This window comes from Mastacembelus armatus, chromosome 9 (assembly GCF_900324485.2).
Source record: "Mastacembelus armatus chromosome 9, fMasArm1.2, whole genome shotgun sequence".
Lineage (NCBI taxonomy): Eukaryota > Metazoa > Chordata > Actinopteri > Synbranchiformes > Mastacembelidae > Mastacembelus > Mastacembelus armatus.
The window spans coordinates 3,968,138-3,993,966 of record NC_046641.1 but is presented as its reverse complement, the minus strand read 5'-3'; the positions used below and the strand labels follow the sequence as shown (position 1 = coordinate 3,993,966).

Here is a 25,829-nt window from a genome sequence, read left to right as displayed (position 1 = left end):
TTTAGTTCCTACAACAAAAGATTTATTACCTTTTTTAGCAAGAATATAGAACACACTTGTGCACATAGATTATGGTTTAAGTGTCTTGTATTATTCCCAACAAATGTCTTCATGAATTTTTCAGGATCCCACTGTCAGGCCCACAGAAACTTCATCTGCTGTTGACAGCCAATGTTAGTGGCTCTCGTCCCAAATGGATCAAGTGTGCATTTGTAAAAGGCAGCCTGGTATCCAAGTGGGTGCTGCAGTGCTATATTGTTACAGCACCTTGTGCTTCTTGGGGCCTTATTAAGATGTGTTAACAGATGATGCACGCCAGTCCTGTAAAACATCTGACAATGATACCCCCTAAAGAACACAATGTCACACTGGGGAGGGGGGTTGACCTAGTGTCCTCACACATCTCTGGCAAACTGGCTGCCTGTACAGTTATGTAGATGTAGCTGATTATTCTGGTGCAGTCGGACTGGATTCATTATTTCTGGCAAAAACAACCGTAATCCTGAGTTACTGTTGTGTCTTTATCCCTAGCTGGCAGAAAACTTTTAACTATCTGTGACCCCCTTTTTTTCTTTGGCTCTGAGTCATTCCTGCCAAAGAAGAACAGGGGCCCCCTAGTCAAGTGTAAATGAGGTAGTAACACATTAAGACACGGGCCTCTGAAACAGGATGCTTATCCTTAGAGAATTGAATAGCTTATCTGGTGAGTCTATACCGGCAGGATACACTTGACTGTAGGTCTGTGTGCAGTAATCTGTGTGCAATACCAGCATGGACAAGTGTTTCTGTGGGAACTGTGTTGAAACACTGCTGGTTCTCTCGCAACTTGGATGCTGAAAGGACTCAAACCAAATGACATTAAAACAGCAGGCATGTCAGGTGTTTCCCCATCACAAGATAAACTCTATCACTGGCATAATTTCCGGTCACAGAACAGTTTGACCCGATATTGCGGCCAATAGGAAACAGTAAAATGAATGCAAATTGACCGCGGGCTGGTACTTTACAGGGAAGAAAAGCCCCGGGCTCCGGATGAGCCATGTGAGTGCGCTCCAACTCATTTCCTGATTACTGCCTGTGTTTCTGATGTCTCCCTGGGTTGAAGGCAGCTGACAGCCCTCGTCCAATGATATGAGTCCACATGCGGCGCAGGGAAGAGGGGCAGCAGCGAGGCGCTTTGATAAAACCACCCTGTCAGCGTGTGGAGTCACAGAGCTGCGCCACGGCGAGGCAGGGCAGGGCACGGAAACCCGCAGGAGGACCAGGCTGTGTGAGGACAGTCCTCAGCGCGCTGTTGCACACACGTCCCCGCCGTTTTCCGAGATAAGTGGACGTGTTGACTGATCTCCAACCGGACAGGGAAGAGGAATCTGGCTCACTCCAATATTTTTCCGTAACTCACGCGAAGAGGGTCTTAACGGGGGCCAGGTGGACACGTTCACCCGCGGTCAGTAGCAGTCGATAGCTGTCCCAGCGTGCATGCTCAGCTCTCGCTCGGCACAGTGCTCCGTGTTCCAGTGAAAGTGCCGACAGCTGACAGCAGCAGTGTTCGGGTCGAGCGGTGGGAAGGAGCCGTCTGTCCGCCATGGAGAACGCTCACACGAAGAGTGTGGAAGAAGTTTACAGCTATTTCTGCGTCAACGAGAGCACAGGACTTTCCCTGGACGAGGTGAAGCGGCAGCGGGAGAAATGGGGCCTAAACGGTACGGCAGATTTAACACAGACCGCTACAAGCGCCGCCGCAGTCAAATGTGTGTTGATGTTGTAAGGTGGGCAGTGTGCTCACAGGGGTGAGTTGGTGCGGTGAAAGTCAGGGTGTCACCCGCCGGCCCGCCTCACCGGGCTCCGTGCGGTGGTTTCACTGACGTCATCACCGGTGACCTGGAGGGTTTCCCGTTTCTTACATCTCAGCGGACTAGAGATCACTGAGGGGACACCGGTGGACAGCACCGTGCCCTGTCTGTAGCATTGTGTCAGGGCAGCAGCTGGTGCAGACCCAGCAGGCTGTGCAGGTCCAGAGGCTGTCCGACACTGAACAGTGGATCAGGATCACTGAAGTAACCTCATGTGAGGGAGGCTAATCTCTCCTGTCCCAGGCATTAACAGCTGTTTTTAAATATCACCTGGGAGGTCGTGGAGGGAGGACTCCCCTCTCCTTAAATCACTTTGAGCTTTAAGTTGAAGGGAGTGTGTCTGTTATGTGCCATCATTAGAGCTGATCAGGATCTTAAAAGCATTACATTACTGTAGCATGATTGGATCACATCTGTCATGAGATTCAGTGATCAAACACATTTATATGCTTATCAGCTACATCACAAACCCTCCCCCATTATACAGCACCTACCACTAAATCTTCACCCCTTAGCAGAATCAGAACTGAAACTGGAAATCTCATCCATGTCTGGGATTTAGTTCTCTCAGAGAAACACTGTCTCGCAGCACATGTTTAACTGAACAGGTCCCCATCAAGAAAGAGGAACTGAGTGTCTTGTGGTTACAAATGTGCAGGTATTTAAACATCACTCACCTTCCTTTTGTTTTTGTTTATTTTGTCCTTTTCCTGTGCCGTCTCCGGATCCACTCTCCCCTGTACGTACCCCCACAGAGTTACCAGCTGAAGAAGGTAATCTTTACTGTGATAATACTGACATTGTTACTGCCATTTGATGCAAACAGACCTCTGTGGTGGACTCTTTTTAACTCACTCATTACTCTGCAGGGAAATCTTTATGGGAGCTTGTGATTGAACAGTTTGAAGATTTGCTCGTTCGAATTCTCCTGATGGCTGCATGTATATCTTTTGTAAGTACACTTCAAGATGTTTTTTTTACTGCGGTTGGTGGGTGTTTGCCTAAAGTCAAAATTGTAAATAGGATTATTACACAGTCCTGTGTAATGAATAGCAGGGGACTGTTTATGCATTGCATAGTGCAGAAGTGTGAATGTTTTCAGTTTGTATAACCCGGCTGGGGTTATGCACAGATATTAGAAAGTTAAACAGCTGAGAAGGCTAGTGAGCCATCTGAGGAATGGTGACAACAGCAGTAGCAGCAGTGAGTCGCTATTACCACGTGCCAAGTAAGACATCTGAGCTGTCAAGTATGGCTGCTGTGTAATGACTTACCCAGGGCTCGCCCAGGACACTGACTTTCAGTGCTAGGCAGATAAATAGTTGATAGTGCACTCCTTTTATGTAATACAAGCATCAGCACATGTGCAGGCCCATTCAAACGCCAAAATCAAATGAACATTTACACATAACGTTAGTATATATATATATATATTTTTTTTTTTGTTGAGATATCATGTCAAAAGTCACAACCTTTTTTTTTTTTATTTGCAACAATGATACCCCCTTATTTTGTATCTCAAACGGTTAGCAAAGAGCACAGGCGAATAGACTGACCACTGGCACTGTAAAATCAGTGATTCATTTTGTTCTTTGAATTGAATGCACACTCCGTTAACAGATGTCTGGAGAACATTGGGTATGTGTGTGTTGGTGTGTGAGCTGCTGTGTAGCGTGCAGTGCCCAGTGCCCAGTCAGGTGATACAGAGGTGTCAGTGGCTGCTGTCTGGCAGGGGAACAGATCACCACTCAGGACCAAGTTTGGGCCCTCGTACCTCGGTGGGAGGGCTCTCATCGGACAAACGTGCACACCCACTCCAACATAAATTTAATCACTCACATGCTTTCATGTGTGCCCAGGGAAAATCGGAGAACACAAAGCACTCGCTAACTACTGAAGTGGTTTCTCTCAACTGAATCTATGAACTGAATTCCAGGTTTTCATTAGTCTCGATTTAGTAATTTAGTGCTGACAGGTCTTCAGAGCCTGTTTTTAAAATCACCTCTTTAATGAGATTAATGATTTCAGTGTGATTAAGTTCTTTAGCCTTTGCATGCTAGTCTTTATGTTTGAGCTGAAAAAATAGTTTACTTGTTTGACAATCAGTTAATCTTCAACTCTCCTGAAATGTTCATTTCTTGTTCCAGCTTTTCCAATGTAAGCATTCTCCACTTCTGAATATTGTTCTCTGAATATCTGTGGCTTTTGGACTGCTGGTTGGACAAAACAAGAAAGATGTCACTTTGGACTCTGTCAAACTCAGATGGATATTTCACTGTTTTCTGACATTCATTAGATCTGTGCAGGGCACTGTTGTGCTTCTCTACTGACACCAGCATCAAGAGTTAGTTTGCCAATTTAGTTACGTTGTTTAAATGTCTCTGGCATCCAGCACAGCCAGACACTTAGGTCTTACTGAGGCTGATTGGATTATTATATGATGGGACATTATGAATTTCCCTGAGAGTCTTTTAGGGAACAACAAACCAAATGAGACTCTAGGTCAGGATATTGTAATATTGCTTTCAGCTGGCATTAAAAAGTTCTAGTATAGCATGTCAGTCATCGTAATGGGTATACGTTTGTCATTTGCTGAAATGGAAAGCTGTTAGTACTTCCATTTTAGATGTTGGACTTTGAGTTCTGACATCTGTATTATTGAATGCTTCTGAAATGCTCTTTCTTAAACCAAACAAAAATCACTAACTATCAATATCCATGAATAGCCACCGTTTCCCACAGTGAAATTCAGGTTGTTTAAAAACAGGAAAGGGTTGAGTTGAAGAATATATATATATATATATATATATATATATATATATACACACACACATAGTTTTATACAAGAAATATGTAGAATGATCATCACCAATTAACAGTCTTTGGCTTTGATGTCAGTCTTATTTCATTTATCTGTCCCTTTGTCTATCATGAACAACTCTTGACTTGTCTGACTGCAGTAAGCTGATAGCTGCTTGTTCTGTGAAATGCTGTCAATGCTTATGTCCTCCCTCTCACACTGGTTTCAGGTCCTGGCCTGGTTTGAGGAGGGAGAGGAAACTATCACAGCCTTTGTAGAGCCTTTTGTAATCCTACTCATTCTTATAGCCAACGCCATCGTCGGAGTGTGGCAGGTAAGACTTGGGATGTCACTGTGTTTAAAACCCTGTCTCCTCTGTATCTGCGGGATAGGTCTGGAAGTTATCACAATATTTTTACTTCTGGCTCTGATTCATCAAATTTAATGCATTTTTGTTGTAAATCACTTTTGATTCAATGGCAGAATGATGTATTTTCTGTAAAAGGGGTGCGTGTGTGCATGTATCTGGTGCAGTGCCCAAAATGTTGACCTGACATCTCTGGTGCAGTTTCAATAGAAAAACTTTTGTTTTGGGCTTGAATTCAGATTGTTTAACAACATATGAACTGAATACACTGGAAATGAAGTCTGTGTCAATGTGAAATGCAAAGCCAAAGCTCTTAGTGTTCTGATGTCTAAGACACAGCTGGATAGGTGTAGAACATGAGGTGCATTTTTACTAACATCTGTCATGCTCCACCGGCACTGGAGATGAAACACTGAGATATGATTTTGTCTTGAAGAAGGCCTCTCCTGAAAAGCTGCAGTTTGTCAGTGACGATCAGCAGTCTGTGTGTTGCTGACATATGAGGCTATAATGCTTATTTAAAAAAAAAAAAAAGTGTGGGCAGTCTGCTCTGAGTGAGTGATTGGGTTTTTTTTTTTTTTTGGTTTTTTTTTTTGGTTTTTGCTGATGACAGATGAAGGTGCTGGTGAAAGATAAAATTGGAACAAGAGACAGAACACGATGTGATTTATATTGCCATTCTCTGCACTTAACACCTAAATGTCCCAACTAAGGCCTAATAAAATAAATACTTTGAAGAGTCACAGCCTCCTTAAAATGGCAACACCATCATTCTGTTTAGTGGTGCAAAACCAAGAAACATGCATGCAATTGTGTGAAATAATCAGAGCAACTCAAAAATGTGAGCACCAAATCTCATTTCTCTTTCTTAGGAACGTAATGCTGAGGATGCCATTGAGGCTCTTAAGGAGTATGAGCCTGAGATGGGGAAGGTGTACAGGCAGGACCGAAAAACTGTGCAGAGGATCAAGGCCAAAGACATTGTGCCGGGGGACATCGTAGAGGTCGCTGGTAGGTTGAGCTGTGCATGATTTTGTTTCATAGCTTGTCGCTAGACCACCAGCAAACTGAATGTGACAATTTGTAAATTTTTTTACACTGGATTTGTATACTTGCCTCTGGGGCAAAGGGAGTACCTGGATATCACAGGAACCAGACAAACAAAAAGTTGACATTCATAGAAAACTGGCAGTGCCACTGAAGCTTCTGCACTGCAGCTCCTGTCGTGCTTGTTTTGCTCCTTCCATATGGAGCCATTTTAGCAGATCATAGAAGAGCTCTGGTGTTTTCTGTGTGATAGTTCCTTGCTTGTGTTTGACTCAGCCTCAGATAAAACCTACTGTTGACAGATCATTTGAGTCTAAGTACAGTCATGGATCACATTTAGTACTAGCTCGAGTTAGAAACCCCCTCATCCCCAAGTGCCACTGCAGAGGTGACTCACCCTGCAAGAGTGATGTCTTTTGAGATATTTGAGATATTTTTATTAAATGTTGTTATCCAGGTTGAGCACAAATGCTATTAAGGCACGTGTGCACGTGTGTGTGTGTAACATGATGCTACATCCTCATAGCTCATCCCATTGTAGCAGTTTTGATCCATACAGTTTGTGCACTGAGCACTGGAGTGATTGGTGCTGTCGAGGGCCAGTCAGCATATTTCAGCAGCTGAAACCCTGAGGATGTAAAGCTTTGATTGTAAGAGTGCTGTGCCACCTGCAGCGCACACAGGTAATCCTGGAAAGGGACAAGCAGTGAGAGCTGTGCTGAGGTTCTTAAAACACTAGCAATATTTTGATACTGTTTAATCCTAAACCAGTGAAGTGATGCGTTGTTTTCCTGGGTCTAGCAGTAGGGTGGCTTGTGGCTGTGATTGGCCATTTACATTATGGAATGCAGTATTTATAGAGGCAGTGACAGTCGTGAAGATGACAGGTGTCTGGGCCTACCCTGTGCCTGCCCCTCCCATCATGCTCTGGGGAACATGGCTACAGCGTGTGACGTGGTACAGTGTTCAGCAGGACTTCTCAGTAACCTTGACGAGGACAAGTGAAGCAGGAGTGCACAGAGATTTCATATTATTAATGTTTTCATGTTGTATATAATTCATTATTGCTTTGGTTTGCCTATGGGTTACAAAAGAAGCTAGGCACAAAGCACTGATTTGGTCAGGTTCAAAGAGAGACTGAGTCACTGCTCTTGCATATTAGAAACCTGCAGTGTTTATGAAGGTAGTTGGAGGCTTTTCTGTCAGCAGCATGAGGCTGGTTCAAAAATGCTGCTTAGCAGGCAGCAAAACTGGTCACTTTATCCTGTCTATAGAAGCATATCCGCTTCAATGTGCTTCTTAAATTTTTCTCGTCTTTCACAGCGCTCTCTGTCAGCCTTGCTTTTGTTATGAATAACATTTCCCTGCAGCTCCAAAGTGAGCCCTGCGATGCACAGGCAGAGTGTGATGATGCAGGTGCTGGCTGGATGACTGCTGAGCGGAGGCAGAGGGAGCAGAGACGAGCCCTCAGTGGCTGCCTCAGCCGTGGGAAGAATAGCCTGCAGCCGCTCTGTGCTGCTCTCTGGGAGGGTGCTGCTGTGGGTTTGAACACTGCCTCCCACTCACACCTCATCACTCCTCAGCGCCACAGTCACATGCTCACTCAAATTTGTATCATTTCATAGAAATGTAATGCATCTCTCAGCTTTGTATCTAAACTGGACCAATTAATGCATGGATGTATATTTTGGAGCTCGTGTTTTTAGATCTGGTCGTCAGTAGTGGAGGAAGTGAAGGCTGATGTCAGCCATTTTCTCAGTCAGGTCAGCTGTCCCTCTTGTCATGTTGATAAAATACTTGCTCATAACAATGTGGCTCAGCCAAATCATGTAGCAGTACACAAAAACTGATTTGTTCCAGAAATGATCTCGCTTAGATTTTGAAATGATGAACGATCAGTAATGATTTTTGTTTACTGCAAGATAAATTTGTACAGGCTTAAGAATGCGCAAGTACCAGCAGCTAAAATCTGATAAAGGAGTACATATCTAACTAACGCATCAAAACTGTATTAACTGATAATATATGAAGTTCACTAGCTCTTTTCCAAAACACACTGCGACTGGCAGTGTATGTTGACCTTCTCTCAGAGCAGCAGAGCTCTGTGGGGTTGTTTTCTGCCTGTGAAGTTGAGGAGTCTGGTAGTGGCTCGTGGGGGGCATTAGACAAGGGAGGATCTCATCTGTTCCTATTGTGTTGGAGAGAGATGACCTTATAGGGAAGTGCTTTGTGAATAACCATCCCACCCCACCATGCTCAATGCACAGTGACCCTACCCATCAGCACCCACACCCTCCACTAAGATTCCAGACACCATGGATAGTACAGTATGTGGCATTTAATGTGGTCTGGCAAGCGTCCGTTGTCACTGAAGGACTGTCTTTTGGCAAAGGTTCCTGACTTGTCAGCAAGATGTAGAGGAACGGTCTCATCATGCCAACCAGGGAATCAGGTTTTAGAAACACAAAAGGGCAGAGAGCTTTTTATTCACACCAAACACCGTGCTGGTTGAAGGTGCTGATCAGTGAAATGGAGACAAAGTTGAAGAGAAGCACTGTATTCATGTAAGGCTCTACATAAACACATGGACCAGCTGCACCGATCTTGTTAACCCTAAGCCTTGTAGTGCACTGACTGCTGGCAATCCATGCTATGCTGTCGGCTTATAGATGAGATGGTGAGAGGTCAGACTCTAACCCAGGTCAGACTCTAATGATAGCTGCTAGTGAAAATGTAAACCTCAAGACCTGTTGTCTGAATTTACACCTCTGACCTGTTGTCTGCAGTCGTTTTTGTCAACCATAATTTAAAATCTATACTTCACACAATAACACGTTACACATAATTGTGCCATGCTTCATGTACATGTAATTTCTGCCACACTCCACTAAACCCTCAGTTCGTTTTGACAGGAGCTTGGTGCACTCAGTTCTGGGACAAGGTTTGTTGCTATGGCAACGGAAACAGTTCCATTCTATGTGGAGGTCCAGTCTCCTGCTACCTAAGGTTCATATCAGACTGAGGCAAAGAAGAGATCTCATGGGTGTAGTCTATAGATGGGGCTGGCGTAACTGAGGTCAAAGGTGTGGATCAGCTCCACAGTCAGCTGCTGTGTCAGCTGTTGGTAAATTTTGGTTCATTTCTTACTCCAGCCTGCTAAATAAACATTGCTTAATTCAATTCAGTTCAATTCAAGTTTATTTGTATCATGCCAAATCACAATGCCATCATCTCAAGGCACTTTACAAAAAACCCCAACAAATCCCTTATGAGCAAGCACTTGGTTACAGTGGAGAGAAAAACTCCCTTTAACAACAATAAACAACAAATAGACACTGCCGTGTCCGTAGGATCCATGTTGGAAAGCTGCAGGATACTTCACCTGTTGACCGTTCTGAAATGGCCCTCTTTAAAATGGCAGGAGCCTTTTGTTCGGCTGCTATCAGCACATGTAGCCCCCTGGCTGGCCCTGAGGAAACCTGGCCCTCTGGACAGCATGCTATACCCTAACACACAACAGGGGCGGGTGCCAGTCAAAGCTGGCAGCTTGGTTTCAATCACTGCCTTGTCTTCTGTTGAAAGGTCTGTTTAAAAGGCACCTTTGGGAGTCATATAGGGTGCAATGTGTCACCCAGACTGAGCTTTTGTCACTTTAAAATCTGTGGACTGTATGAGCCATTGGCAAGTATGGAGGTGAAGAAGTGGTCATGCCTGAGGAGATTCATGGACTGCTACCAAGTAGGATGTTGACACAAAGGGATAGATGATATACACACACACTTCATCAGAGAAAGTCTGTGGGGGCACACAGCTGCAGGACATTTCTAGTGTTTCACAATGTCAAAGTCTCATCTGAGCACTCTTTTTGTGTTTTTTTTTTTTTTTTTGGTGAGCGTCATTGTTAGAAGCCATCCTCTGGCCTCGTGCCTTGGCTCAGTACTGTTCTTAGAGGCTGTGTTTCTTCAAAATTAATGACTTAGCACAGGAAATGTTGAACAACTGTCTGGGAAGAATTGTAAAGCTTTTTTGACTTCTAAGAAAAACATTTTATGTTTAGTTCCTGTGGCAAAAATGTGGGTAATCCTTTTGATCTCTTCCAGGGATGGGATCATTTCTCCTAAAAAAGCTAAGTGTGTGACTATAAAATGGGTTCCTACATTTGCTGTGCAGCAGGATTATTGATCCATGCTGTCAAAAAGAGGTTAATTGTAGTCTTGGTTTGGATGACCCTAAGATCATCTGTAGGCCGGGTTGCGTGACCTTCTCGGAAGCGAACCTTCAACTGCGCCTGTTGTTCCAGACTCCAATGGTTTAAAGATGTAACTGAGCTCAACCTTAGTCCTTCTCAGAAAAGCTGTCATTGTCTGTTCTTGATTGGCCAGTGCCTGCGGACAGATCAGAGTTACTGGCACCACTTTCAGGACATCTAATGAGTTGACAGTCATCCAGCCCCTCACAGGGTCATGTCTCATAGTGAGAAGTCAACACTCATGGAACGCTGAAATATATGCAACTGAATGTTTTAGTTGGAAATGGGTGAAAATGTGGGAAAGTAATGAGAGTCAGTATTATGGTGACTTTAATTCAATTGTAGACGGAGGTGATGTAGAGGAGCCAGGGCCCAGTTTTGGTCCCCTTGTGCTTCATGTGGCAATGATGAGGAAACAGCTGCCATTATACAGCCACATTTAAACATGATCAGCGCATTGGGGAACATACTGAAATGCTTTTTCCATTTTTGGCTGCATGTATTGTTGGTCCCACTGCTATTTTCCCCCTCCCTTCTCTCAAGGGCATGGAGGGTTTTGGATTACGGTACACGTTTCCCTGAATCAGAGTCTTGGTACATTGGTACATTATCAAATCTTTCTGCCCCTTTCAGTTTTTTTTCCCTCAGCGTTTGGGGTTTCACTTCAGCTTTGTCTTGATGTGTCATTAGATTCTTAGAGCTTGTTTAGGACTCTGTCTCTAACTATACATGTTCTTGATTGGGGTGTTTTGTAGCAGTCTGACACAATTAGCTTTTTTAATTAAGTAGGCCTATATGTAGTCTACATTCATGGAACTGTGCCATAGGCCTGAGCCATTTCCCCAGTTTCCATTGCCTTTATGTGCCATTAAGAAGCTGAAGTGGGTCACTGCAATTGTGATGTACCCAAATTGGCCTTTTCCTCTGAGATGGGCCTTTGAAGGCTCACAAGACTTCATTTCCTCCTGTTTCTCTTTCCCTACGGCGATGGCAGCACTGTGGCACAGCAACCAACCTGCGATGAGTTGGGCTTCATCACTTTACACTAATGCCGAGTTACCACCGGCAGAAACAGACTGTTAAATTTTTGTTTAACCTGCATGCACACACACGGCACTGTCCAGTGCACTGTTCAGCTGGCATCAAACCTGCGATGCTGGTTGAGTGCTATTCATGTGGTATAAAAGACTGTCTGGTCTTATCATATTTGAAGTCTTGATTTTAAAATAACTGCTTTGTTTCATTTCAATTGATATTTATGTTGCTGATGCATTGTCATTTTAATTTGCTGTTGCCCTGTTTGGTTTTAGTTGGAGACAAGGTACCCGCTGACATCCGGATCTGTTCAATCAAATCAACAACCCTGAGGGTGGACCAGTCCATTCTGACTGGTAATATAAGTCTGCTGATCAGTCGTTGACTTCTCCTTTGCCATTTTCATCAATTTAGTTCTGTTTCTCCTGATAACATAAGTATTTTTAAAATTGGTTTAAGCACCAAACTGCATTGATTAGTTGCCTCATAGCTGTGACATATGTATATTTGATATATTTTGGGTCTGATACAGTTCACTGACATGCTGGGCCAATATACATTTTAAATTTTAATACTTACATTCCATATTTTTGTAATATATAGATCTTTTTAATTTGTATACTTTTTATGTTCTTTCTAATTGATATTTTAACAGTTTTCCTAATTGTCACACTAAGTTTTTCAGCACAGCCTACAGACTATGCCATCCTGCATCTTGCTGCACATATTTAAATCTTCAAATCTCTGAACATATGCTTGTCATTCAGTAATAAATAGAAAGCCAAGCTAAAGATTTAGATGTCAAGTATTTCTTACTCTTAAAATCATACTATCTGTGGACTGAGCCCTGGGCATATGAATTGAAAAGTTCAGGAGTGTGTGTATGAATGAATGATCAGGACTGCAGATCTGGCTACAGAGATAATTGGCTGTGTTGCTGTTAGATCATCTGCAGTGATGAATGCAAACCCATTTATAACCTGATCCCCTGTGTTTTGTCTGTAGGGGAGTCTGTCTCTGTCATCAAACACACCGACCCTGTGCCCGACCCACGTGCTGTCAATCAGGACAAGAAGAACATGCTTTTCTCTGTAAGCTCGACTCTGTGCAAGTTATCACACATCCTGTTGATGTCCTTCAACTTGTTTAGTTTCTGTGAACTTCCTGGAAACACTCACTCCTGATATTATATGAAAATATGAGGTGTTATCAGATGTGCTTGAACCAGCATGTACATACTTGTTATTTCAGGGTACTAACGTTGCTGCTGGGAAGGCCGTGGGTGTGGTTGTGGCCACCGGTGTAAACACTGAAATTGGTAAGATCCGTGACGAGATGGCAGCCACTGAGCAGGACAAAACACCCTTGCAGCAGAAGTTGGACGAGTTTGGCGAGCAGCTGTCCAAAGTCATCTCTCTCATCTGCATTGCTGTGTGGATCATCAACATTGGACACTTCAATGACCCCGTCCATGGAGGCTCCTGGATTCGCGGGGCCATCTACTACTTCAAGATTGCCGTGGCACTGGCTGTGGCCGCCATCCCTGAGGGTCTTCCTGCCGTCATCACTACCTGCCTGGCCCTGGGTACACGTCGCATGGCCAAGAAGAACGCCATTGTCCGCAGCCTGCCATCTGTTGAGACCCTGGGCTGCACCTCCGTCATCTGCTCTGACAAGACAGGAACGCTGACCACCAACCAGATGTCTGTCTGCAGAGTGAGTCCCAAACACACACGCACACACGCACACACACATATACATACATACATACTCTTGGTGCATTGCTGAGCGGTTTGGTTGTCAGTGATTTCTCATATTTTGTTGTTGCTACCAGTTACTGAGAGAGACTGTGGCTGCTGAAGTCACATACATTATGTTTGGCAGCTCGAATGCTTACAGTGTTTGTGCAAATCGAGTGAAAGAGTCCCTCGTGGTCAGTATTTTAACAAGACAACTGCCACTCCTCTAATCTGCATCGGGTTGTTGGGAGACTTGCAGTGCTGCTGTTGCATAACTGACCTTGCGTCACCAAGCTGCTAGCAGCCAGCCTGTACTTCCTTTCTCTCTCTGCATCTGCAAGTGGCACGCTGATGCCTCTTGGCCCCACATTAGGAAGAGGTTTCAGCATTTATTAAAGTGTTCAGTGCTTTCTCTCAACTTTGGCTCAGCCTGAATTAGACTCATGGCATTAATTTACAGTTTTATCAAACAGCTGTTTAGGTCTCTGGATTGTTTGGGTTATCTGTTGTCCTGACCATAATTAAATAGGCTTACAGTTCTGTAATTACTGCTGTTCTCCGTTATCCACTGGGATCACATATTACACTGCTGAAGAGAGAAAACATTTCCACTCAGCTCATAAAGCTTCCTGACAGTATATGCTCCGTAACTGATCTAGTCTCTGCATTAATATTTAATATTTTGGACTGACTGTGATCAATGTTCCAAGTTATTAAAATAATTAAAATCGTGCAACCAATTGCTCTAATCATCAGAGGAATACAGCACCAAAATTTGACAATTTTGACACATTAAGAAACAGGCCACCTGGCCAGGCCCTCACAGTGACTCACTGTAACACTGCAGGATAATGGGCTGTCTGGGGTCCACTTGGGATTTTGTGTAGTCTCTGCTGCCACCTGCTGTGGCTTTAAAGAAACTTGTTATGCTGCACTCAGTTGTCTGCTTTGGAAAAAGAAAAACTAATTTGTTCTCCTGCTCTTTTGATTTCCAGATGTTCATTATCAACAAATCTGATGGTGACAGCTGCTCTCTGTCAGAGTTCACAGTGACCGGATCTACCTACGCACCTGAGGGAGAAGTGTAAGTACTTTACAGCTGACTCCCTAACAGACAAAAAATCTAATTAAAGTCTACAGTGTTGGGTAGAATCTGGTAGGATGTGGGCTTAAAGAGGATATTTAATCCTGTACAGTACCTGTGAGCAGTAGGGGGTTGGCAGGAAGGAGAACTGGAGAATGTTCCTGCCGGTAATGTTGGGCAAGTATTAGCTGCACACACACCCACGGATTGATACTCTGTACTTGCCCTCAGGTACCAGGATGATAAACCAGTGAAATGCTCCCAGTACGATGCCCTGGTTGAACTGGCCACCATCTGTGCACTGTGCAACGACTCCTCTCTGGACTTCAACGAGGTCTGAACCCTGCCTGCTTCTGCTACATGGCTGATATGGGGGGGGGTTCATATATTTATGACACTAAACACTACATAAATACAACATAGAGTAGCAACATTCTGTTTTCAATATAAAACTGAATATTACAATAAAAAGCACAGCTTTTATTCACTTTAAGAACATCTGTGGCCAACCTTAAACTGTATTGGCTGCTGTGTCTGTGTTTTGAAGAGGAAGAGTCTGAATCAGAATGTTTTTGATGTGTGTGTCAGGTGAAGGGTGTGTATGAGAAGGTCGGTGAGGCCACGGAGACCGCACTGACCTGTCTGGTGGAGAAGATGAATGTGTTTGACACTGAAGTCCACAACTTGTCCAAGATTGACAGAGCTAACGCCTGCAACTCAGTAAGTGCTCCCCAACCTGTCCACACTGCACATTCCCACCGTTCCCACTCAGCAGCTCAGTCCTTTTGTCCGATCAGGTGATCAAGCAGCTGATGAGGAAGGAGTTCACTCTGGAGTTTTCCAGAGACCGGAAGTCCATGTCTGTGTACTGCACCCCCAACAAACCCCGGTCTTTTATTGGCAAGATGTTTGTTAAGGTATGAAGAAAGAAGTGGGCTGAGGCCTGTGCTGACTTGTTGATTCTTAGCATTGTTTTTGATGACTGATGGTTTTCTACCATGTTATGAATATCTTATTCCTTTGTTGGGCCTGCACAGGGGGCACCAGAGGGAGTTCTAGAGAGATGCACTAATGTCAGAGTTGGCAACAGCAAAGTACCTCTCAGCAAAGGTATCAAGGAGAAGATCATGTCTGTGATCCGTGAGTACGGGACAGGTCGTGACACCCTAAGGTGCCTGGCTTTGGCCACACGAGACAGCCCACCCAAAGTTGAGGAAATGGTGCTGTCTGACACCGCCAGATTCTCTGAGTACGAGGTCAGTTTTCACTTGATTTCTGGTACAAATGTTTGGGGATTTAATCAAATTTGCTGTGTGGTATATATGTGTAGAGCGTTCTTGTCTTTCTGTGTCCAGTCTGACTTGACGTTCGTAGGCTGTGTCGGCATGCTGGATCCTCCCAGACAGGAGGTGGCGGCCTCCATCCAGCTGTGCCGACAGGCCGGGATCCGGGTCATCATGATCACAGGGGATAACAAGGGCACAGCTGTGGCCATCTGCCACCGCATCGGCATTCTGACTGATGAGGACGATGTCGAGAGCATGGCGTACACTGGACGCGAGTTTGACGAGCTCTCCCCCTACGACCAGCGTGAGGCCGTAACTCGTGCTCGCTGTTTCGCTCGTGTCGAGCCTTCCCACAAGTCCAAGATTGTAGAGTTCCTGCAAGGATTTGATGAGATCACTGCTATGGTATGACACTACAAAACCCTCTCTAACTGTGTTCACAACAAGAACATATAAATGTATTGTTTGAAAAGCCGGTGTTAAATCCATCTGTGCTTAGCTCTGAAAATACCGTCAGCATGTTCTCGAACCTGTGTCCCCTTGTTGTTGCTGGTTTGCATATATTACAGAACAAAATGTTTTTCTGCAGACAGGTGATGGAGTGAACGATGCCCCTGCCTTGAAGAAGGCAGAGATTGGCATCGCCATGGGCTCTGGCACTGCCGTGGCCAAGTCAGCCTCTGAGATGGTCCTCGCCGATGACAACTTCTCTTCCATTGTGGCCGCTGTTGAAGAAGGCAGAGCTATTTACAATAACATGAAGCAGTTCATCAGATACCTCATCTCCTCCAATGTGGGAGAGGTCGTTTGGTGAGTGTCCTCAGGAGCAGACGACTAGAGTTGACTTACTAGTTAGGAGGATCGAATTACAGCTGTTTTATTGGCTGATTGGTACCCAGCCTGCATTGTTGTGTGTCTCATTATTTGCTGATTAGACTGCTTTCTCCTGATAGCATCTTTCTGACTGCTGCACTGGGTTTCCCTGAGGCTCTGATCCCAGTTCAGCTGCTCTGGGTGAACCTGGTGACAGATGGTCTCCCTGCCACCGCCCTCGGCTTCAACCCCCCAGATCTGGACATCATGGAGAAACCTCCCCGCAATGCTAAGGAGCCCCTCATCTCTGGCTGGCTCTTCTTCAGATACTTAGCCATTGGAGGTCAGTTGTAATAGTATTAGAAGGATAATCTATAATGCGCCTATAAGCACTTTGATAACTGTAGTTTGCTGAGAAAATCTGTCGGATGATGGGGTTATTGTGGTATCTTGCTCCCAGGGTATGTGGGTGCAGCCACAGTGGGAGCAGCTGCCTGGTGGTTTACGGTCTCTGAAGATGGACCTCAGGTCACTCTTTACCAGCTGGTAAGTGTTCCTGTATGGGGCACCGTTGTTCAGCCTTCCTCAGCCATCTGCCCCACCCTCACTCTCCTGCCTTCCTCCCCACAGAGCCACTTCCTCCAGTGCGGCCCAGACAACCCAGATTTTGAAGGCCTGGAATGCCACGTGTTTGAGTCACCCTACCCCATGACCATGGCCCTGTCTGTGCTCGTCACCATCGAGATGTGCAATGCTCTGAACAGGTAAGTTCCTTTTAGAGGAGCCTTTGAAGGATGAGCAGAATATGGAGAGCAAACTGTATAAGTGAATTACCATCTGTGTTCTGTGTGTTCAGCCTGTCAGAGAACCAGTCCCTGCTGCGGATGCCTCCATGGGAGAACATTTGGTTGCTAGGGGCCATCTGCCTCTCCATGTCCCTTCACTTCCTCATCCTCTATGTGGAACCTCTGCCTGTGAGTTATATAAACCAGTTACAGTCATAAATTGATGTGATTTAAAAACTAAAATCGGGAACAAGCTGGTTCCTTGGTGGTGCAGCAGCTGTTGAGTTTCAGGAGTAATGTGGTTCTTTCTGCCCTATGGTGGGTACTTCTCCCATTTTAGTTATGTCATTTACCTAAAGATATTTTCCTCCATTTTGCCTTTTATGAGAGGAGTCACATTAGGGCCACAGACAGAAATGTGGTGAAAACGGGTATGACATACCACACAACTGTCCCGTCTGGAATCGAACCTGAGACATTGTGATCATAGTATATAGTCTATGTCTTAAAGCAGAAGTTCCAATTTTTGCCAAATATGCCACCAGACATCCTGTACCACTCACCTTACGGCTGGTTATAACTCCCCACGAGTCACAGAATGTACCTGTAAAGCTTTTCCTCACATGCACAACGTAGAGTGTACATTTATAATCCTGTATCGCACTCTGGTTAAAAAGTAGTTGTAGTGTTAAATGACACTTGTCACACTCTCTCCCAGGTCATCTTCCAGATCACCCCTCTGGATGTGACCCAGTGGCTGATGGTGCTGAAGATCTCTGTGCCCGTCATCCTGCTGGATGAGCTGCTCAAGTTTTTGGCCAGGAACTACTTGGAATTGGGTAAACAGCTGGAGAAGCCCTCCAGAAAAGGCTGCTCTCTGTCTGCATGTGCCAAGGGCATCTCCTGGCCCTTTGTGGCCATCTCCCTGCCCCTGGTGCTGTGGATCTACAGCACCGACACTAATGTGTCTGCCATGCTGTGGCCCTGACTGACTCCACTGCACTACCCTCCCTGTGCACCCGTGTGAAGTGGACATTAACATGCACATGTAACCCAGTTACATTAACTCAGAACCACCTACAGTCAACACTTGCATCTGCTCTGACAGTCCGTGTGCTGTCAGATCTTTTGTATTTAGGACATTTTCACCAGTACATATTTTTGGGTGGGTGGGACAGGATTTAATCATATTTCAGTGACTGCCATTATGTCCATGTGTTTTACCATCAAGATTTTCTCAGTTTTGATCCCCTGTTTTAACTGCTACAGATGCCAGCTCTGTCTGAGCTGCATGTTGAGCTGTACAGAGAATTTACGATATTTTATAATAATGAATATTTTGTAATTTGGGGTGGAGGGCTGTGGGGAGAAGATTGCTGGGTATGAAGAGGATGTAATTGTCAGGAAAGTGTAGTACTGATTTTTGGGCCAGGACTTGAATATATTTGCCCTGACATGAATCTCTAGTTGCTTTGAGCTCCGTGCATCTCGTTCATTGATTATTTTCTGCAACAGGCAGAGCACAGCTACCTCAGTGCTGTTATATGACCATTACTACCAATCTGTCTTAACAACCATTTCACATATTATCATTTGAAGTGTTGAAGGTGAGGTAAGCACCCATTTGTTTTACTGGAGAGACAGAACCCTCACACACATTGTAATGTCTGTAATGTTGGGGAAAAGAGGACAACGTCATGTTAAGAGTTTGATTCAGAACAATTTTTGATACAGCCTGTTAAATTTGTTTTTACTTGAACATGTCTTCATTTTGTTTTTAAGTTCAAATTGTAAGATTCAACTTCCAGTCTTAATTTTGCATCTTAATTACACTAATATTTATACTGTATGTAAATTGTGCACATATACTGTACTTGAACATATAAAAAGGCATCAAGAAGCTGTTAGTCTTATCAACTGAGCACAACATGGAACGTTTAACGGGATCTGAGATCTCAAAAGGCCGAAGCGACCCACATTGGAAGAGTCTGTATATCTGTACATAGCACACACAGTAGACTCCTTAGATTTTTTTTTTTTTTTTGTTGCTGATATCAAAACGCTCCATGCTTTCTGACTAGTTTACTTCAGCATGGTCTTAACTTTTCCGTATGCCTGTTCCAATAATACCAAGCCACTGAGTGTTTTTTTTTTAGATTTAAAGCTAACTCTTGTTTCTTCCTATGCTTTCCACCTGTTTAACTGCAGAGTGAGTACACTTTGACCTGCATGCCAACTACTATAGCGCTGTCTCACCTTTGTGGTTGCACACACATCATTGCAGTCTGTCATTGTTTGTATGAAAATGGCAGCAATAACAGCTCCTTATATTTGACAGGACTAGCAGTTTTTTAAATATATTTTTAATGGTACGAGTATGGTAGAGAATGAATGTGTTGAAGCGTTTGTTTGGAAATGCCTTCAATGTCACCAAGTGCCAGGTACACGCTGAGTAGAAATAGCCTTTGCATTTTAAACTGCCAGTGTCACTGGCGGTTATTTTTGATTGTAGACTGGCAGCATGTTTTGGCAGCTGGCAGAGACATTGACATTTATGTGACCCCACACAGGACATGGTGTTCTTTTATTTATATGCCTTTCTTCAATTTCACTTGTCCATTGTCATAATCTTCTGCTTGCCCACAGCATGGCCTTTATTACTAAATTTTTTGCTGCTCAGATGCTTTTGACTTTGCCCTGTGATTTTTTTTTTTTTTTTTTTGTTTGTTTTGTTTTGTTTCTTCTTGTCCATTGATTTGATTCTTCCTCTCTTTTTCTTTGCAGCAAAGGCCAAGTAAGCCCAACCCGACTCTAAATTCCCTACAGAAACTTTGGTTTTGCTTTGTGTTGTGCATGTGTGTTTTGGGCAGCACATCTTACAAAAGCTGCATGTCAGTTAAGTAATATGAGGACAGGGGCTCATAAAGGTCATACATCATTTTTATAGGACAGCCATAAATAAATGTCTGATGAAAACTAGCCAATCCCCCCTCATCAGTCCTTTCATCCTCCTGCATGAAGAGCCTTAGATTATATTATTCTCATGCCATCTTTTTAGACAAAGTTCTTAGTACTGTGTACAGTAAAGTGTACGTTATTCCATGGTGCATGTCCGCCGAATCAGCCATGTTTTACCAGACTTGTGGAATAGACAGTGTATAGTATTGGTAAATAGAATAGACATTCGTCAAATAGTACAAATGTTAAATAAGCTCAAAAATACAGTTCATCTTTCCTAAGGAAATACTTTTATGGAATATTTAAAAACCAGACTGTTTTTGCTTTGCACTGAGATGTGCAACATGTTTGGAGCAGATTTTGCCATATATAGGAAGTTGGACATGCAGCCACGCAGTGATGCTTATGTTTTACCATGAGAATGGCAGGCAGTCCCTTCGTTGGCATTATTTGCCGAACTGCTGTACTGTATTTTCAGAGATGATTGTACAATGTATCACATGAACTTTGGTTTCAGGTAAATAAAACTGTAATACATTGGATTAATGTGGTGTCATAAGCTGTGTACCACCAAGAAAAACTAGATTCTCATCTCAAGTTAATGTTTTATTACACATTTTGTAAATATATACAAAATACTACAAATATTAGTCTTGAAAAGGTTAAGCAACCCCTCCCAACTTAAACAACTATAACTTTTTTTTTTTGATACAGAAAGACAGACTCAGACAACACACCCAAAAACAATTATAAGACAGTAAAATTAAGATAATACATTTAAAAGAGCAGCAGAAATATGGTACATTGCCACTGGTTTATAGACCTTGTGCTTCCCTGTCAGACACGAGGCCATGGGGTCTACACACTATTTACTGTGGCACTTCCACCCCTTCCTTCCTATGTCACAAACCTGAGAGTCAGTCAGACACACATCTTTGCCAGTCCCTCCTGAAACACGTGCTGCAGATACCCTCCAACCATTTTTGGCCTGAAGAAAATTTCCAGTCCAACCATTGCTTTACTATACGTACTCTAGCATCCATCTTGCCTGGGAACACTCTCCCATGTCCTGAAAAGCCCAGCATCAAACAGAATCCAAAGCAACCCTTCTTTAATACTTCAGTAATGAAGTTGTATTTTACACTACCAGTCAAAGGTTTGGACACACTTTCTCACTCAATTCAATGATAGTGTTTCCAAACTTTTGACTGGTAGTGTACCTGGACCAGTTTATGCTGGGAGCCATGTAGGGACAGTAAAAATGAACCAGGGAAATGAAGAAATGAAGAATAAAGAAACAACCAGCCAATCACTGATCTTGACTTTTTCTGAAGCCGAGTGCAGACTGGTCCTGTAAGACTGCACTGCACAGCTGGGTAGACAATCTAATCTTGAATAGCTTCACAGTGAAGTGGCTGATAAGACTCATTAGGACGGGGAAACATCAAGTCAAAAATGGCAGTTCTGCACTAAACTGCATTTACATAAGCACTGACGTCCTTATGTCGCTGTAGTGCAAAAACTTGGGCATCAATCTAAATTGCATTGTTTGAAAAGTTGGCAACATCAGTCACTTGGTATTAACCTTGTGTGAGCTGTGTGAGCAGTGCAGCCCTCTTGTCCTGTTTGAAGACCCTGGTGGCTGAATACTTCCCACAGTCTGTGTTAGAGGCATTCCTCATTAGTCCGGTGTCACTGCATACCAAACCACTGTTCCTGATCCGCCCACTGCGCTGCTTCACTGTCACTGCCCTCCAGGTCTCCGTCCTCCCCGCTGCCCTCCATGTCATCTCCGTCCAACTCCACCGTGGCATCTGTGGGACTCTCTTCCTTCTCCATCTTCTGCATGCCTTCTAAAGACTTCTGGTCATTGGGATCCAGGCTTAGGGAAAAAAACAAAACAGCAGACTGGTTTGAATACAGTGTCTTCAAGTAAATTTTCCAAGATAAATTAATGGTTACCTTAGAGCTATGCTGTACTGATCCATGGCTTCTTGGTAATCGTTGACAGCCACCAGAAAATCTCCCAGCATTCTGTGTAAGACGCAATCACTCTGATTGGCCAAGGCATTCCGGAGGAGGGCAATCCCTTCTTCATATTTCTGTTCCCGACCTTCACAAAATAAATGAAGTAATAAAATGAAAGCACACTTTAGTTTCCATCTGTGCTCAGCTCATCATTTTTTAACTGAACATAATGGTTTAAAGTCTGATTAAAAGCTTACTCAGCAGTTCAGCCTTTTTGACCACAGCCTTGGTGTAGTCAGGCCTCTGGGCCAGTGCTTTGTCCAGCAGGGTTTTGGCTTTCTCCTGAGTCACAGGGTCTTCCAAGCAAACAGTGGCAAGGATGGTCAAAGTCTGTGCATTGGCCCCCAGAGTTTTGTAGATGTTATTCGCCATCCCCATGGCCTCTCGAATCCCATTGGATGCCAGATAACAGTCGATCAGACCTGGAACGAGGCAGTTATTGATGCTGCAGGAATAGAAACTTGTGATACTGCAAAAGACAAAGACATATTTACAAATCAAACATGCCTTCATAGCAGTCAAGTCGGGAGGGTGCCAAACGCATGGCCTCTCTGAAATGGATGATGGCCTCCTGAACTCGGCCCATGTTTCTTAGTGCTGCCCCCTTCAGCAGGAGAGCCTGCACGCTGTTGCTGTTCAGTTGAATGGCTTTGGCTCCCAGGTAGAGGGCTCTGGAGTAACGTTTGCTGTAAAAGCTGTGACACCTGAAGAGCAGACATGTGGAAAGATTAAGAAAAACAAGAAAAAAAAAAACACTAAACAAAATTATATTTCATTAGCAGATTTAGACAAAACGTGCACCATTTCTTATCCATCACACAGCACATGAAATGACATTTTCCTCAATGGAACACCATTCATAGACTCACCCAGAGATTACCCAGGGTTCCGCATGTTGATCTGAAATATTAAATAATCGTCCTCCCAGGACTTCAACATCCTCCAGGTGTCCCTCGCGGGCCATCAGATAGCCATAAACATCCATTCCTACAAGTGCAAATGACGGTTACCTAGACAGCACAAACTGCCCATGTCCTGTTTAGCGTCCACAGCATGGATGCTGCTTAGAAATCAAATAGGATTTCAACTGCCAAATACACTGAAAAGTTTTTGACGGATTCTAATCAGTAATTAAATGAATCATTCTCTTACACAGTAACACACCTTTGATGAGGTACGGGTCTAGCATCTGGGCTTGTTCAAATTTAAGGATAGCATTTTTGGTGTCCCCTGCCCTGAAGTAGACATCTGCCAGGCTCACCAGGAGGTCCACGTTATCCCGCAGCAGAGATTTCTTCTCCAGAGAGCTTGGACAGAGACACACAAAATAAATATGCTGCTGCGTTCAAAGCCACGTCCAGTCGTTTGGTTTACAGAATTCATTCACTGCTCACCAAATGGTGTTAATGGCCCTTTGATTGTCTCCTGCATGTATGAAGGCATAAGCTTTGATCCAAACAGAGAGCCAGTCCAGGTTGGGGATAGTCTGGATCACATCCATTGTCATAGATGCCACTTCAGCACCTTTGACTGACAGAGAGAGAAGACCTAGCAGGAAAAAAAAAAAAAAACAATTTAAGATCTAGATGTGTAAAGCAAGCAGTAAGACATAAGCAGGAAATGTGCAGGTTATATGCTGTTTGTTGCCCAAAGACGTGTGTGTGACCATGCATACCAATGATCGCATCCAGGGCGAGGGGACACTGTCTGAGAACCTCCTTGTAGCTCGTCACAGCAGAACGCTCCTGACCGGCTTTCCTGTACAGGTTAGCCAACATCATGTTGATCTGAGATGGGAAAGAACAATAACATTCACTTTATTACTACACAATGAAATAATAATGTGCACAACTAATCTAAAATTCCTGAATAGTATTTTTTTTTTTTTTGCAGTTGTGGCCTTTCTTTTAAGATCTTAAAATAATAATAGCGCAGCTAACAATGCATATAAAGGTTTCACTTCAGATAAAATCTTAGTTACATGTCATTACTCTGATTGGTCTGCATTAAAAGGGGCACATAAAGCATGAAAAGTTAATTACTATAACTATGAGAGTAGCAGTCTACCTTTGGAGTCCTCTGTCTGGATGGAATCCCATCAAGCACTGCAATGGCATCTTTGTCCAGTTTTAAGATGGTGTAGCATTCAGCTATCTTGTATTTTACTTCAATTTCTGATGGCAAACTCTGGAAGACAGCATTTAGTGTAATTATGTGATTTTCTATTAGTGTTTATGCCACCGAGCAGACAGAAATATGGAGTGTTGCTAGGAAAGGTGGTGTGCGACATCAAGGAGGTCAGATGAGTTTGGAGCAGAAAATACCATGTAACATTAACACAGGTTACAAGACAACAATGACTCTTTAAAAGACAAACATGTGTCAATTACATGTGAACACGTCTCTTTTTAATCAATATTTCAGGAGCTTTCCTTAGTTTCTACACTATAAATGCAAGCAAAGCACCCTGTCGCACATCAAGGAAATCTGAATGGCCTGTATGAAGCTCAGACCAAAGCAGCAAATGAAAACAAACATATCCCCCATTGTGTCTTACAGTGTGGGGGAAATCCCCAATGAAATACACTGAGATGCATTATAGTTTTAACTAACAATTAAAAATAATCCAAACATCACCTGAGCCTGGATGTTGGAGGCTGCTCCGCCAGTAGAGCTACGAACTTTAGATGTTTTGCTGAGCACCTTCTTCTGCTGCAGCGCCATGCTGTACTTGCAGGCAGCATTACGGTATTCCTTATCGTGGAAGATGGCATCCGCATGGTAAACCAACAGCTGGTACTTCTGGGCCGGCGAGAACAGCTCTCTGTAAGCCAAAACAGACCACAGTCAGAGGAGACCCCCGACAGGGCTCTGTGTTAGCTGAACAAGTGCGAAGACTCAAGCAGAATAATACAAACTAATATGAATCTAATCAGTCAGGAACAATAAGCCTCCTGGTCAAAAACTCAACAATGTAAAGTGGCAAGACTCCAAGGCCTTTGTATAAAGACCAGAGCAATTTCACAACATCAGTCTCCTAAACTACACAGGCTGAAACCAGAACATTAAGCTAGCCGCGATATGCGACTATTTCTTGGAGATCGCGTATACAGCGCCAGGACAAACATAAATTACATATTTAGCTAATAACATAGCCACTGCTGTTGAGTATTTCGTTAGCAGAGTTGTCGGTTAGTTAGCGGTTAGCACTGGGTTATTTCTGTACCGATGTAAAAACACCAGGTGTGGGCAAGTTCTCTTCAGGAAATAGACGGGCCCCTTCTGACATTACTTACGGATTGTTGTTGCTCATGGTCAGCAACAAACTGCTCAGTATCCGAACATTAGAGTGCAGGCCAGCAGCGGCCATATCCCGAACGTGGTCTATGACATTCATGGTGGACTGAGGTGAGAGCTTGCTCCAGGTTTCCGTCCACACTTCCAAGTTTGCAAACAGCTAACGCAAACAGCTAGCTTCTGCAGTATTAAATATGGCGCCCAACTGTCTTCCTTCCGCACAATGTTACCTTCAGGTGCTCTTCACAAGTTCGCGCTTTTCATGCACAGTATTCTTAAATACGATAACTTCATAGAGTATGGGAAGTTGGCCAATAAATTGTCTTTTAATTAGTTTTTGTTGTTTAAACAATAAATTCACACATAAAAGATAAATAAATGGTCTTATTTGCTTCTTGAAGAGTCTCTATAGGTCGCCGAGTCTCATATATTTCTGATTTCCCGAGAGTCCACAAAGCGTTTTCGGTCTTTTTCTGCAGCCGACTGTT

General features: G+C 43.8%; 2 protein-coding genes across 3 annotated transcripts; one reads left to right on the top strand and one right to left on the bottom strand.

Moving 5' to 3' along the window:
* Positions 1–1,176: 1,176 nt before the first annotated feature.
* atp2a2a (ATPase sarcoplasmic/endoplasmic reticulum Ca2+ transporting 2a) lies at positions 1,177–21,523 on the top strand. Of its 2 annotated transcripts, XM_026321017.2 has the most exons (21): positions 1,182–1,703; positions 2,609–2,626; positions 2,723–2,805; positions 4,883–4,987; positions 5,893–6,031; positions 11,627–11,707; positions 12,357–12,442; positions 12,603–13,067; positions 14,086–14,174; positions 14,406–14,508; positions 14,763–14,894; positions 14,972–15,091; positions 15,212–15,430; positions 15,530–15,865; positions 16,050–16,270; positions 16,414–16,616; positions 16,734–16,819; positions 16,904–17,037; positions 17,130–17,247; positions 17,777–17,897; positions 19,843–21,523. In XM_026321017.2, exons 1-21 carry the CDS (start codon positions 1,586–1,588, stop codon positions 19,854–19,856), a joined length of 2,991 nt encoding a protein of 996 aa, XP_026176802.1. In that variant the 5' UTR covers positions 1,182–1,585; the 3' UTR covers positions 19,857–21,523. The 2 variants fall into 2 exon arrangements, with proteins under 2 accessions (XP_026176801.1, XP_026176802.1); XM_026321016.2 differs by lacking the exon at positions 19,843–21,523 and having other exon boundaries at positions 1,177–1,703; positions 17,777–19,787.
* anapc7 (anaphase promoting complex subunit 7) lies at positions 20,733–25,441 on the bottom strand. Its single transcript, XM_026321020.2, has 11 exons — positions 25,341–25,441; positions 24,682–24,868; positions 24,112–24,231; positions 23,720–23,831; positions 23,439–23,592; positions 23,209–23,351; positions 22,914–23,031; positions 22,552–22,748; positions 22,242–22,466; positions 21,979–22,129; positions 20,733–21,898 (listed from the first exon to the last, which is right to left on the bottom strand). Exons 1-11 carry the CDS (start codon positions 25,439–25,441, stop codon positions 21,709–21,711), a joined length of 1,698 nt encoding a protein of 565 aa, XP_026176805.1. The 3' UTR covers positions 20,733–21,708.
* Between the last annotated feature and the right edge of the window lie 388 nt (positions 25,442–25,829).